This window comes from Ruditapes philippinarum, unplaced genomic scaffold, assembly GCF_026571515.1.
Source record: "Ruditapes philippinarum isolate M1 unplaced genomic scaffold, ASM2657151v2 ctg6023_1_1_1_1, whole genome shotgun sequence".
In the NCBI taxonomy this organism is placed as follows: domain Eukaryota; kingdom Metazoa; phylum Mollusca; class Bivalvia; order Venerida; family Veneridae; genus Ruditapes; species Ruditapes philippinarum.
The window spans coordinates 129,137-143,711 of NW_026856045.1; the positions used below are offsets into that span (position 1 = coordinate 129,137).

The 14,575-nt window shown below is 33.8% G+C and overlaps 1 protein-coding gene across 1 annotated transcript; it reads right to left on the reverse strand.

The window, feature by feature from the left end:
• Positions 1-4,048: 4,048 nt before the first annotated feature.
• On the reverse strand, positions 4,049-14,003 carry LOC132745230 (uncharacterized). Its single transcript, XM_060734085.1, has 3 exons — positions 13,866-14,003; positions 10,792-11,028; positions 4,049-8,118 (listed from the first exon to the last, which is right to left on the reverse strand). Exons 1-3 carry the CDS (start codon positions 13,950-13,952, stop codon positions 6,835-6,837), a joined length of 1,608 nt encoding a protein of 535 aa, XP_060590068.1. The 5' UTR covers positions 13,953-14,003; the 3' UTR covers positions 4,049-6,834.
• Between the last annotated feature and the right edge of the window lie 572 nt (positions 14,004-14,575).

Genomic DNA, 14,575 nt, shown 5'->3' on the forward strand with positions numbered 1-14,575 from the left:
ACTGGAATCGACAAATATTTCAAATGATCATCTTGCTGCTTTATGTTAAAAGTATCTCATTCACTGGGTCAATGCCCTATTTATTAGTATATGTTAAACCCCATTCACTGAATGAATGCCTAAGTTTTTGGTTTGTGTTAAACCCCATTCACTGGGTGAATGCCCAACTTATTGGTTTATTTTAAACCTTTTTCACTGAGTGAATGCCCAACTTATTGGTTTATTTTAAACCTTGTTCACTGAGTGAATGCCCAACTTATTGGTTTATTTTAAACCTTTTTCACTGAGTGAATGCCCAACTTATTGGTTTATTTTAAACCTTGTTCACTGAGTGAATGCCCAACTTATTGGTTTATGTTAAACCCCATTCACTGAGTAAATGTCCAAGTTATTGGTTTATTTTAAAACTTGTTCACTGAGTGAATGCCCAATTGTTTGTTTTATGTTCAACCTCATTCACTGGGTGAATGCCCAATGTATTGGTTTATGATAAACCTTATTCACTAAGTGAATGCCCAACTTTTTGGTTTATGTAAGATCTCATTTCCTGGGTAAACCATCTTGGCCTATTGATTTATGTCATTGAATAGGCTATTACCATTTATGGTAACATACATGTAGTAAGTTCAGATGTAGGATATAAGAACCTGTTTGGTAAGTCAGTCTGTATAGTATATTATCACATTATAGAGCGAACTTCAGCATTAACAAGAGGGCCATAATGGCCCTGAGTCGCTCACCAGAAACAACTGCTTTTCAAAAATTATCCATTGTCAATATTTTCTGATATTTAATTTGAGCCAATCAAATTAATATGAGCAAACTTGATAAAAGACTGCCTAATAATGCTACAAAGTTTGGTGATCATCTATCAATTAATTCAGTAGGAAATGATGTTTACAGAATTTTCTATTTTTGGCTTTAGTGGCCCCTAGAAGGGGCCAATCAAATTAATATGAACAAACTTGATAAAAGCGTACATAAGAATGCTACAGACAAAGTTTGGTGATCATCCATCAATTAGTTCTGTAGAACAAGACGTTAAAAGGTATTTCTATTTTTAGCTTTAGCGACCCCTAAAAGGGGCCAATCAAATTAATATGAGCAAACTTGATAAAAGACTATCCAAGAATGATAGAGACAAAGTTTGGTAATCATCCATCAATTAGTTCTGTGGAACAAGACGTTTAAAGGTATTTCTATTTTTAGCTTTAGCGACCCCTAAAAGGGACCAATCAAATTAATATGAGCAAACTTGATAAAAGACTACCCAAAAATCCTTGACAAAGTTTGGTGATCATCCATCCATTAGTTCTGTAGAAGACGATGTCTAAAGGTTTATCTATTTTTAGCCCTATATACCCCTAAAAGGGGCCAATCAAATTAATATGTGCAAACTTGATAAAAGACTACCCAAGAATGCTACAGACAAAGTTTGGTGATAATCCATCAATTAGTTCTGTAGTAGAAGATGTTTAAATGTTTTTCTATTTTTAGCTCTGTTGACCCCTAAAAGGAGCCAATTGAAATGACATGAGCAAATTCAAGTGTGACTGTTACAAGGATGCTACAGACCAAATTTGAAGTAAATCTGCCCAGCAGTTTCAGAGAAGAAGACGATTGTTGACGCATGACGTCGGACGACGGACGCAGGAGTATCCCCCTTTGATACTAATAGCTCACCCTAAGCCTTCGGCTCTGGTGAGCTAAAAATGGGTAATTGTATTATACAAAAGATTTGCCTCATTCCTAACTTTTGCAAAGATGACTAAAAATATGACAAAACAGGTTTCTTTTGAACAATTTTATAAAAAATGTGTTAATAAAACAGCAACAATTCAGTACTTTTAAAAATGATCTTGTCAAAAATGAAAAAAATGTAGAAAAAATCAATAACAAGTGTCTTTTAAGGTTGATTAGACTAAAAATATACATACTATATATAATTTGTTAAAAAAAACATAATCTGTTAAATATATATACTTTGTTTCATAATAAAAGTGTTTTGATGCTGTTACATTTAAAAACAGAGCCCCTCCACATAGGTTTAATAAATGTTGAAAAATAAAACTAAAAAAAATTTATAATTGAAACTAGTTAATAATAAAAAACAAGAGGGCCATTATGGCCCTGAGGTCGCTCACCTGTATATAGGCCCCCCAACCCCCCCCCCCCAACGTTGCAGGGCCAATTTAACCCAAGGGCTTTTATTTGCACAAACTTGGTAGACACCCATAAGAAGATGTTTCATGCTAAACATCTAAGCTCTAGCTCATTGGGCTTTTTAAAAGAAGATTTTTTAAGTTTTTACTATACACATATAGTTAAAAACAATGACACCCCTGGGGCCGCGGCCAGTTTTGACCCCAGGGCTTTTATTTGAACAAACTTTGTAGACACTTACTAGAAGATGTTTCATGCTTAATATCTAAACTCTAGCTATTTGGGTTTTTTCAAAGAAGATTTTAAGTTTTTGCTTTACACATATAAAGAAAATCAATGACCCCCGGGGCGGGGCCAGTTTTGACCCCCGGGCTTTTATTTGAACAAACTTTGTAGATATTTACTTAAAGATGTTTCGTGCTTAATATCTAAACTCTAGCTATTTGGGTTTTTTCAAAGAAGATTTTTAAGTTTTTGCTATACACATATAAGGAAAATCAATGACCCCCCTGGGCGGGGCCAGTTTTGACCCCAGGGCTTTTATTTGAACATACTTGGTAGACACCCATTAGAACATGTTTCATGCTAAATATCTTAGCTCTAGCTCTTTGAGTTCTTTAAAAGAAGATTTTTTAAGTTTTTACTATATGCATATACAATATGCATATAGGGAAAATCAATGACACCCTGGGGCAGGGCCAATTTTGACCCCAGGGCTTTTATTTGAACAAACTTGGTAGACACTCATTAGCAGATGTTTCATGCTAAATATCTTAGCTCTAGCTCTTTGGGTTCTTTAAAAGAAGATTTTTTAAGTTTTTTTCTATATGCATATAGGGAAAATCAATGACCCCCTGGGGCGGGATCAATTTTGACCCCAGGGCTTTTATTTGAACAAACTTGGTAGACACTCACTAGAAGATGTTTCATGCTTAATATCTTAGCTCTAGCTCTTTGGGTTCTTTAAAAGAAGATTTTTAAGTTTTTACTATATGCATAAAGGGAAAATCAATGACCCCCTGGGGCGGGGTCAATTTTGACCCCAGGGCTTTTATTTGAACAAACTTGGTAGACACTCACTAGAACATGTTTCATGCTTAATATCTTAGCTCTAGCTCTTTGGGTTCTTTAAAAGAAGATTTTTTAAGTTTTTACTATATGCATAAAGGGAAAATCAATGACCCCCTGGGGCGGGGTCAATTTTGATCCCAGGGCTTTTATTTGAACAAACTTGGTAGACATTCACTAGAAGATGTTTCATGCCAAATATCTAAGCTCTAGCTCTTACGGTTCTTTAAAAGAAGATTTTTAAAGTTTTTACTATATCAGTATATGCATATAGGGAAAATCAATGACCCCCCGGGGCGGGGCCAATTTTGACCCCAGGGCTTTTATTTGAACAAACTTGGTAGACACTCACTAGAAGATGTTTCATGCCAAATATCTTAGCTCTAGCTCTTTGGGTTCTTTAAAAGAAGATTTTTTAAGTTTTTACTATATGCATATAGGGAAAATCAATGACCCCCTGGGGTGGGGCCAATTTTGACCCCAGGGCTTTTATTTGAACAAACTTGGTAGACACTCACTAGAAGATGTTTCATGCCAAATATCTAAGCTCTAGCTCTTAGGGTTGTTTAAAAGAAGATATTTAAAGATTTTTCTTTCGGTTGCCATGGCAACCAGAGTTCTGCATGGAATTAAATTCTTTGAACAATTTTTAAAGGTGACCACCAAAGGAACATTCCTGTGAAGTTTGGATGAAATTGGCTCAGTGGTTTATGAGGAGATGTCATTTAAAGCAAAACGGACGGACGACGGACGGACGACGGACGAAAAGCGATTACATAAGCTCACCCTGTCACTTTGTGACAGGTGAGCTAAAAAAAAACAACCCCAAAGTAATACATACATGAATAAAATTTGTGGAATAAAATCACAAAGGCTTCTATCATTTAAAAAGGACATATCATAAATAATAGAAATTATGACATTTTGATTTTGGCTACATAATTATACAGTCATGATAAGATACAGATGTTACATTTTTTCTATCACTTATCTAAAATTTAAATAAATAACTGACCTACAAAACAGTGAAGATATTAAGTTGTTTCCATTACAAACATTTAACAAACCATAAAAACAACATACTTAAATACCACAGTAATTACAGTTAAACAAAAGAACTAAGAATTTGTTCATTTATGAATACATTGAATATGAAAAGTTTATTGCATAAAGCATAGTACTTTATTGCATAAAGCAATTATAGTACAATGCTGATAATAAGTAAAAATTGTAATATATATTATCACTCGCTTGATAAATAATGGTATATGAAACTATACATTTTAATTGCCAACAACAATGATGCAAGATTTTTTTTGAGAAATACTAGACAATGTTACATGCACAATATATCTAGAGCCTTGTAATTTCTAAGAAGAGAACTATATTAAGATTTTATTTTTAACACTTAATAATTCTTAAAAGAATTTCTAGCTTCAAAAAAGCCCTGTTGCCCTGTGTCACAGTATGAAATCCCAGAATAAATGTAACTAATGGTAAATGCACCTGAATATGTCTTTTCTATCAATAATCCTCACAGTAAGTTTACCCCAGAAAAAAATGTAGCCTCTCTACAATCATACTCTGTCTTTATCCGACAGACAGTGCCGTTACTCAAATACAGGTAACTAATGCCTTCACTCCATTTAACGCATTGTGAAATTATGTGTATACTATTGAAGTCTGGCACATTTTCAATGTAAAATTCTCTTAAAGATGCTGCAATGTAAAAATCTTAATTAACTTCACTACACTTACTAAATTAGATATACGTACATATACACATGACAACTTATTATTCATGTTATTGCAAAAAAAAAAAATTAGAGATTACAGTCGCTTTGGAAAACATGTAAATATATAATCATAAATAATAATTTCTAAAAAAAAACAAAAAAAACAACAACAACAACCAAAAACTAGTAAATTGTATTACAACAAATAGCTTAAAAATTATGTAACAAGAAAATAAAAGAAAATTTAAAATAGCATTCATAAAAGCATATATGAAATAATGCATTTGACATAAATATAATTATATGTCACATAGCTTCTTATAAATACATGAACCGTACTAGTTGTGGTGGGGAAGTGTGAAAAGGGGTGCAACCGATTCTTAAAAGGAGAGGGCAATTTTGAATCGGGTTGGGACGGAGAAGAGTGTAACAGTGGCATAACCTATTCTGAAAAGTGGAGGGTTCAGGGTCGTGAAGTGTATCAGAGAGGTAAAGCCTATTCTCAAAAGGATAGGATAAATTTGAATCAAGTAGTGGCTGGAAAGAGCATCAGGGAGATATTTTGAATCAAGTTAGGAGGGAAGGAATATCAGAGGTATAGCCTATTTTCAAAAGGGAATGTGAATTTTGAATCAGGTTGGGGCAAAGAAGAGTGTAACAGTTGTATAACCTATTCTGAATAGGGTATGGTAATTTTGAACCAAGTTAAGGCGGGGAAGCATGTGTTAAAGAGTGTAGACTATTCTGAAGAGGGGAGGTATATTTTGAGAACGCATCCCTGAGCAGAAAGTTGTAGAAGAATGCTGAAGACTACATTATATTAAAGCATTCTTTTTAAAAAATATAAAATAATGCCTCTGGACTATTTCATTACAAAAACTTAATCGAAAATAAATTCATTCCATTTACAAAATTTTGTCAATAAAATGATTTCCTTTTTTACAAAAATAAGTAAATAAATGCACATAATATTATAATGTACAATTTATGTTATATAGATAAATTCTATATATCAGTAATTAACTAATATCAGCAATCTGATTAAAATTAGCTCTACATAACGCTCCGCTTTTAGATCTAAAAGTGACCAATTACCTAAAACTGACCAATTACGAAGTGATCTTTCACATAGCTAATCATCGACGAGCTTTCATAATTTTGAAAGCGATGCGGTTTCTAATTTTAATGCTGGGAAAACCAATACTGAGAAGGAAATTGTCACGATTTCGAGAACAAACTTGCCGTTGTCCATATAGTCGACAGGTAAACTGGCAAAACAATCTTGCCAATTAAAAATTGACTCTATTATTTCAAGTAAATTTGTTAAAATTTTTTTGATACTTTTTCTAATTCCTATGTAAAAACCGGTTTGATTGCATGGTTAAAAATAGCTTTCTCAGGAAATACGAAATCAGGAGGCGAAACATATACGTTCGTAATCAGATCAACATAACAGAAATAGGTAGAACTGAATTTTAGTCAGATTGATAATATCAGTGACAATAAATTTCACCACTTTCATTACCATTTTTAAAGTTGAATTAATATTTTTTGTACCAAGTACGGTTTTGTAAAAAGGCAGTGGCTTGACATTTGGGACATACCATAAATACCAACTTTCCATGACCATTAAAGTGTATAAAGTTCTTTAGTTGTTATAAAATGATAGTTACAATTTCATAAAAGAATACTTTACCAAAATGCTTGTATGAAAGAAATAGTAGTATATTCTCTTCAGAGCAAATGGTGTGTGTTCGAAGTTAAAATGCCTGCATAATATTTTATATCCGAAATTTTTTTGTTTATGTTCATTATTCGTTTGTGTTTAAATTTCAAATTTCATAAAATTGTTTCATAAGATCTAGCTTTATAGCCCTGGGATATATTCATCAACACTTGATTTATTTGCCAAAAACTCTATCAGTTTATCAACTGTTGACCGGCTTAAAGTTAACCTGCTTTTCAAAACTTCTGTAACAACCTTGGTTCCCCCTTTTCTATAAACTTGTTTCAAATCCTTTAACTCGAGGCCACTAACTGCGATCTTATCTATTGTAGTTTTACTAAGAATTTTCTCGTTGACTATTTGGCTGAATGATTCAGCAATTTTGTTACATTTTGTTTTATAGTTATGATATTGTACATACCAAGCTACAGTGAAACTGTGCTCACATAATAAGTTTGGAGGGATTCGGTCAGAAACACTGAACAATTTTTGCAAACTTCTTACGTCACCCAGTGCATTGTGGGCATCGTAAGTTTCTCCGACAAGTTCAGCGACTAGAGTTTCTTGCTTGTAATTCTTTAAATTCGGATATATAGCTTTAAATAACGGAAAGGAATCTATAAAACCCACAACTATTTGATGAAAAGAATTAATGAGATGAAATTTACTGAAAGCTTTGTATAATCTTGGATAATCAAATGATTTAAAATTATGCCCAACAAGTATGCAAGGTTTAAGTTGATCCAGCCAACCCAAGAATCGTTCCAGTGCTGACCTAAGATCTAGAGTACGTACAGCAGTTCCATGATGATAAAGATTTCTCCCATCACATGTCAATCCAGTCACTTTAGACGATCCCGGGTCGAACTGCCTTAATGGTAATATATACTGATCAAATTCTTCCTCTCCACAAACTGCCGCTATTTGTACAATTTCTGTGTACATAAATAAAGACGTTGTTTCGATGTCACAAAACACTTGTTTAAAACTGAGAGATTCTGGTATGTGTTCAACTGATGGTGGGGCCAATGGCTCTGGAAGATTGGGGATTTCTCCTAAAGTATCCAATGCTGTCATGGAACAAGATTTTACCGCAGTCTTAGAATGTTCTTTTTCATTTGCATGTGCCATGGTACCTTCCTTAAATATAGGAGCTACACCATTTCCAATATATACACGTTCAATTTCAGGAAGCCTTTTAATTTTTCTCCTTGCTGACTTTTCCTTCTTAACATTTCTATGGAACATAGTAGGAATGTTTGTTTGAAGCCGACTGCCTTCTTTGAGATGATAGTTTGGTAGCGACAAATTCTTCTTTAGTGCAGCACTACAGACATGGTCTACAGGAGTAGTTTCTTCATTATAGGATGCCTTTATATCTTTCTCAGAAGCGTGTATGACTGTACTATCTCCATTGCAAATATTCTGTTAAAAATAAGAAAGAAAATAAACTACATGTATAAACAAGCAAATTTGTTGAATTTACATACCCCAACAAATGATCAAAATAATCTGATTACAAAGTTTCTTGGTTTTGCATTATATTTATAGATAAATTTGGTACAAAACCAACAAACTTGAGCCTTGTCAAGCAAAGGGTCCCTAACATCCTTTTTTATAATAACATTCAAGCTGCATGCATCCAGATGTGCCAAAATATTTTAAAAATATACAAGAGGGCCATGATGGCCCTAAGGTCGCTCACCTGTACATAGGCCCCCGGAGCGGGGCCAGTTTAAACCCCAGGGCTTTTATTTGAACAAACTTGGAAGACACCTATAAGAAGACGTTTCATGATGTACACACTTATAATGAAAAACAATGATCTGCCCTCCCCCACCCCCGGCAGGGCCAATTTTAACCCAAGGCTTTTATTTGAACAAACTTGGTAGACACCCATAATAAGATATTTCATGCTAAACTCTAAGCTGTAGCTCATTGGGTTTTTTAAAAGAAGATTTTTTAAGTTTTTACCATACACATATAGTTAAAAAACAATGACACCTCTGGGGCAGGGCCAGTTTGGACCCCAGGGCTTTTATTTGAACAAACTTTGTAGACACTTACTAGAACACGTTTCATGCTTAATATCTAAACTTTAGCTATTTGGGTTTTTTCAAGGAAGATTTTTAAGTTTTTCCTATACACATATAAGGAAAATCATGACCCCCAGGGCAGGGCCAATTTTGATCCCAGGGCTTTTATTTGAACAAACTTTGTAGACACTCACTAGAAGATGTTTCATGCTTAATATCCTAACTCTAGCTATTTAGGTTTTTTCAAAGAATACTTTTTAAGTTTTTGATATACACATATATAAGGAAAATCAATGACCCCCGGGGCGGGGCCAATTTTGACCCCCAGGGCTCTTATTTGAACAAACTTGGTAGACACCCATTAGAACATGTTTCATGCTAAATATCTTAGCTCTAGCTCTTTGAGTTCTTTAAAAGAAGATTTTTTTAAGTTTTTACTATATACATATAGGGAAAATCAATGACCCCCTGGGGCGGGGCCAATTTTGACCCAAGGCTTTTATTTGAACAAAAAATTGGTAGACACCCATTAGAACATGTTTCATGCTAAATATCTTAGCTCTAGCTCTTTGAGTTCTTTAAAAGAAGATTTTTTAAGTTTGTACTATATACATATAGAGAAAATCAATGACCCCCTGGGGCGGGGCCAATTTTGACCCTAGGGCTTTTATTTGAACAAACTTGGTAGACACCCATTAGAACATGTTTCATGCTAAATATCTTAGCTCTAGCTCTTTGAATTCTTTAAAAGAAGATATTTTAAGTTTTTACTATATACATATAGGGAAAATCAATGACCCCCTGGGGCGGGGCCAATTTTTACCCCAGGGCTTTTATTTGAACAAACTTGGTAGACACCCATTAGCACATGTTTCATGCTAAATATCTTAGCTCTAGCTCTTTTGGGTTTTTAAAAGAAGATATTTAAAGTTTTTTCTTTTGGTTGCCATGGCAACCAGAGTTCTGCATGGAATTAAATTCTTTGAACAATTTTTAAAGGTGACCACCAAAGGAACATTCCTGTGAAGTTTGGATGAAATTGGCTTAGTGGTTTATGAGGAGATGTCATTTAAAGTAAAAGTTTACGGACGGACGGCCGGACGGACGGACGCCGGACAAAAAGCGATCACAAAAGCTCACCCTGTCACTTTGTGACAGGAGAGCTAATAAAAAACTCAGAAAATGTACTGATATTTTAAGAATTTAAGTAGAAAACATTCAAGTAATAATCTACTTGTTATGTGTGATCAATGACTAATTTTGCAGTATTTATCACTATATTTCTACTTCTAAACATAAATTTTGAATATATTGACATCTATTTTGGTAAAATAAGGGGATTTGTAAGTGCTGTTTACCATGCGTAAATTACTTTCTTTGTTAAGATCACAATATTATACTTTTAAATACATTTTTCAAAGTTTTCACAAAAATTAGCATGAATCTGGATTGATTGAATGATTCACATCGACACATTGTAGATCATACGGAGACGTTCCAGCTTTTACTGGTGTCGGAAGACCTCAGGTGCCATTACGTGCATTATTTCAGGCACAAATGGGCACCTGAGTAGAACCACCGACGTTCCCTAAAATAGCTGGATAGCTTTCCTCACATGAAAGAATCCAAAGTCCCTGAAGGGATTCAAACCCACAGGGGAGAGTGGCAAGTGGTTTGAAGTCAACGACCTTAACCACTAGGCCAGGGAAATGAATCTGGAGGCATGCTGCTTCAATAATATCATTTTAACATTATTCAATGTCATTTGGTCATTTAAAGCAATACATTGATTTAAGAATTATAAACTATGGAAAGCAAGATAATGCTAAAATTAACATCTATCCACTGAATGAATAAACATGATCTAAATATTTAATCTGATTTATTTGATAATGTATATTGAATCATTTTTCTATTACATAGTCTATGCATAAGCAGGGGTTTAATTATTCCTGAAACTAATTTCTGTATTAGAAACAACTTTGATGATTAAGATATTAGTTAGCAAACTATTTATTAAAATGTCTGTACAAGGGATTCCATTTTTCTTTATTTCATCTACCTGGTAAGAAAACTCTTCCGTTTTTTGAACATCTCTTCGTATTCTGCATGTTCTGACACGATTCTTTTCCAGATTTTCCATCGCCAAAATTAGAGCAGGATCTATTCCACCACGATCAAAGCAGCATTCAAAGGCGAACAAAAATTTCATATAATTCTTCTTGAGAGTAAATGCTGCACTTGCGGACTCGGGGAAATTCATCAAAACACAAATCTCTTTCCATTTCTTTGCCTGAATCTACCAAGTAATACAATAAATTATCAGTTATTGTTGGCTTTAAATTAAAACACTAAAACAATTACAACAGTGGGCTATGCTAGACATTTTTCTGTTTCCAAAGGCAAAGACATCATAAGAAGAAAATTGTATACTAGAAGGTTTTCAAAACAATAAATAAATTTGTGTACAGAATTGAATTTGACATTAACATTTAACGTCATGGTCGTACTTGAATTTTTTAACATGTTCATGGTAATTAGAGTGGCCTTTTCAAAGTTTGAATCATATATGACTATATAATAACAAATTTATGGATTTAACAACTTGACCAAGTCCTTCAATGACAACTTAAGGTCAAACTTGAATACTTCAACACATCAATTTGACAATAAGATATGTGGCAGTCAATTTTAAGGTTAAGATCATATTTGCATTCTTCAATGCTGGTTAATGACAAGGTCAAATAAAGGTCAAGGTCATCATTCATATAAACTTGTTATAAACGGTCATGTCCTAATCTGGTTATGTCCAAGTATGAATACAATCAAAGAGGAAATGCCAATTGTGCAAGCAAACACAGTAATTTGATCTTCAACATCAAGGTCATTTCAAAGTACATGTCAAGTTCAGTTAAGTCTTCTTTAAAATCTTCTCCTGGCCGTTGTCCAAGTATGAATAAAAAAAAGTCGAGCTAAAATATGTCATCAATACTCAACAATCTGATGATTATTTTTTACAAATTGCAGAAGAAACCCATCAAATTAATACATAAATGGGCAAAAAAGTATTTTTTACTTTAAAAATGGAACACTAATGTACCTTGGTACTATGTGTAGCAAATTTTTACCTGCTGACACCATCCAATTGATACAAACCTTTATTTAGTAATAGCTCCTTAAGGAGTAGTAAGCTCATGATATTACATTCATGTTTGTAAGATCATTTTCACCTTTACGCATCATAAGAAAAACTAGAACTATTGCTAAATGCTATTCATACCTAATGTCCTTGACAGAAGATGACTTGGAAAGGTGGTTAAGGAATACTTTAGTGACCTTAAGCTGGCACAAGGGTAAGATGGGTACTGCACATTGCCCAGTTGCAATAAACATTTGAGTCAAGTTTGAGGATAATCCTTCCATTAGTATAGAATTTATAGAGTAGACACGACATATTGTCTAGTATTGATTGTATGTAAATTTTAAAGACTTAAAAAGGGCATAACTTTGTCAAAGTGCAATACAGAGTTATGAAACTTGACCTGCATATCTTACTTGTGACACCTCATATATCTTTTAAGTTTCAAGCAAATACCTGGGCTAGTTTCAGAAATGTTCAAGTACATGTTAAAATCTAAGAATATTTTCTAAGTCAATTTTTGACCTTCAAGTATGACCTTGACCTTAAGCTGGCACAAACGTTACATGGGTTCTGCACATACTAGTAATCTTGTTGAGGTGAACATTTAAGTAAAGTTTGAATAAAACTCTTCCATTAGTATAGGATTTATAAAGCGGACACGACATATTGTCTAATATTTGATTGTATGTAAATTTGAAGACTTAACTAGAACTACACGAGTCGGATGTGTCGCCTTGTGAACAATATAGTTTAGGAGAATTTATGGCCAGAACAAAAATGAAGAAAATAAAGAAGTGCAGAGTACCGGTTCTTGTACACTGCATTTTTCTTAATGATATCTATCATCCTATGAAGTTTAAATAACATAGCTTTTATACTTTAGGAGAAATGGCCTGGAGAAAAATAAAGTATGAAAATTAACAAAGGGCAATAACTAAAAAACTTAGAAATGCAGAGTACAGGTTCTTATGCACTGCACTTCTTCTTAATGAGATCTATCATCCTATGAAGTTTAAAGACCATAGCTTTTATACTTTAGGAGAAATGGCCTGGACAAAAATAAAGTATGAAAATTAACAAAGGGCAATAACTCAAAAAATAAGAAATTTGCAGAGTACCAGTTTTTATGCACTGCACTTCTTCTTAACGAGATCTATCATCCTATGAATTTTCATGTCCATAGCTTTTATACTTTAGGAGAAATGGCCTAGACAAAAATACAGTATGAAAATTAGTAAAGGGCAATAACTAAACAAATAAGAAATGCAGAGTACCGGTTCTTGTGCACTGCACTTCTTCTTTATGAGATCTATCATCCTATGAAGTTTCAAGTCCAGAGCTTTTATACTTTAGGGGAAATGACCTGGACAAAAATAAAGTATGAAAATTAACAAAGGGCAATAACTCAAAAATTAAAGAAGTGCAGAGTACTGGTTCTTATGCACTGCACTTCAGGTCATTATAACAAGCATGCATACCAAGTTTGAAGTAACATGGGTTCTGCACATAACCTTGTTGAGGGGAACATTTGAGCCAAAATTGAAGAATTTTTTTAATTAGTGTAGGACTTACAGAGTGGACACAACATACTGTCTAGTATTTGATTGTTTGATATTTGACCTTCAATTGGGACCTTGACCTTGAGCTGACACATGAGCAACATGGGTTCTGCACATCCCCTTGTTGAGGTGAAAATTTGAGCCAAGTCTGAAGGAAATCCTTCAATTGGTATAGGATTTATAGAGCGAAAACGATAATGGAGACAGACGGACTGACGCGACAAAGCGAATCCATTATAGCCCCCCCCCCACACATTTTGTGGTGGGGGTATAACAAAGCTCATAAAATGTGGACACAAGTTTATTTCCATAAACTTTGATGTGTTTAGTTAAAGGCTTGATTTATGACAATTCCTTGCACTTGTTTTTATCAGATTTTATATCATATCCAACCTGAATTTTATGAGAAATATCTTCATCAATAGCAATACCCACCTCTAACATTCCACCCAATGCCTGTACTATCATGTAGAGATGGAACAAATCTATTGGTTGTTTCAAGATTGTGGGCATGTAAGACATTGGAGTTCCCTTCTCATCCAAGTAAGCAAACAAAACAGTCCAAGAAATGGTTTCCTGCCTGGTTCCATTCCCATGTCATACAGCTTCATATGGTCACCATTATCACTCTTCTGCAAGGAACCAGTCAAATTGATATAGTAATAGTTTATGATATTTTTCTAGCATATCAGACAAGATTATTTACTGTTGACACCAGTGCTAGAGAAAGCCTGTATTACACCCCCTGTTAAGATAGCTCGCATGCTTGACATAACGCCATTTCTATGCGCCTTATATGAATGAATTGAAATCATAGGATGATATCCTTCTGTCCATTATGAATGAAGTTGTAGATCCATACGCTACTATAGGAAAAAAGGTGCTTTATGAAAAATATTAGTTTACACTTGCCTTTGGAGATGACACTTTTTTGTTTAAAATTTCCTTTCTTTTTCTTAAGTTATATCAAATTATATGTTCATTTATAGATACTGTTTCTCCTTACACTATCTTTTGTTTGCAAAAAAGTTTCTACTTATTTTCAATTTGATTTGCATTTTTCAAGTTTGTGAGTTGATAAATCTGAGCCCAGCTGTGAAAGATTCAAAGGACTTATTGAAAGAAAGATTAAACTTACCTTGTCA

Bases quoted from the DNA above. Each gene is read 5' to 3' on its own strand.
- LOC132745230 (XM_060734085.1), bottom strand. From the start codon at position 13,952: ATGTCTTACATGCCCACAATCTTGAAACAACCAATAGATTTGTTCCAT. The intron at 11,029-13,865 runs GTGGGTATTGCT...ATTACTTGGTAG, and splicing joins CATTGGGTGGAATGTTAGAG to ATTCAGGCAAAGAAATGGAA. The intron at 8,119-10,791 runs GTAGATGAAATA...TATTTTTAACAG, and splicing joins CGGAAGAGTTTTCTTACCAG to AATATTTGCAATGGAGATAG.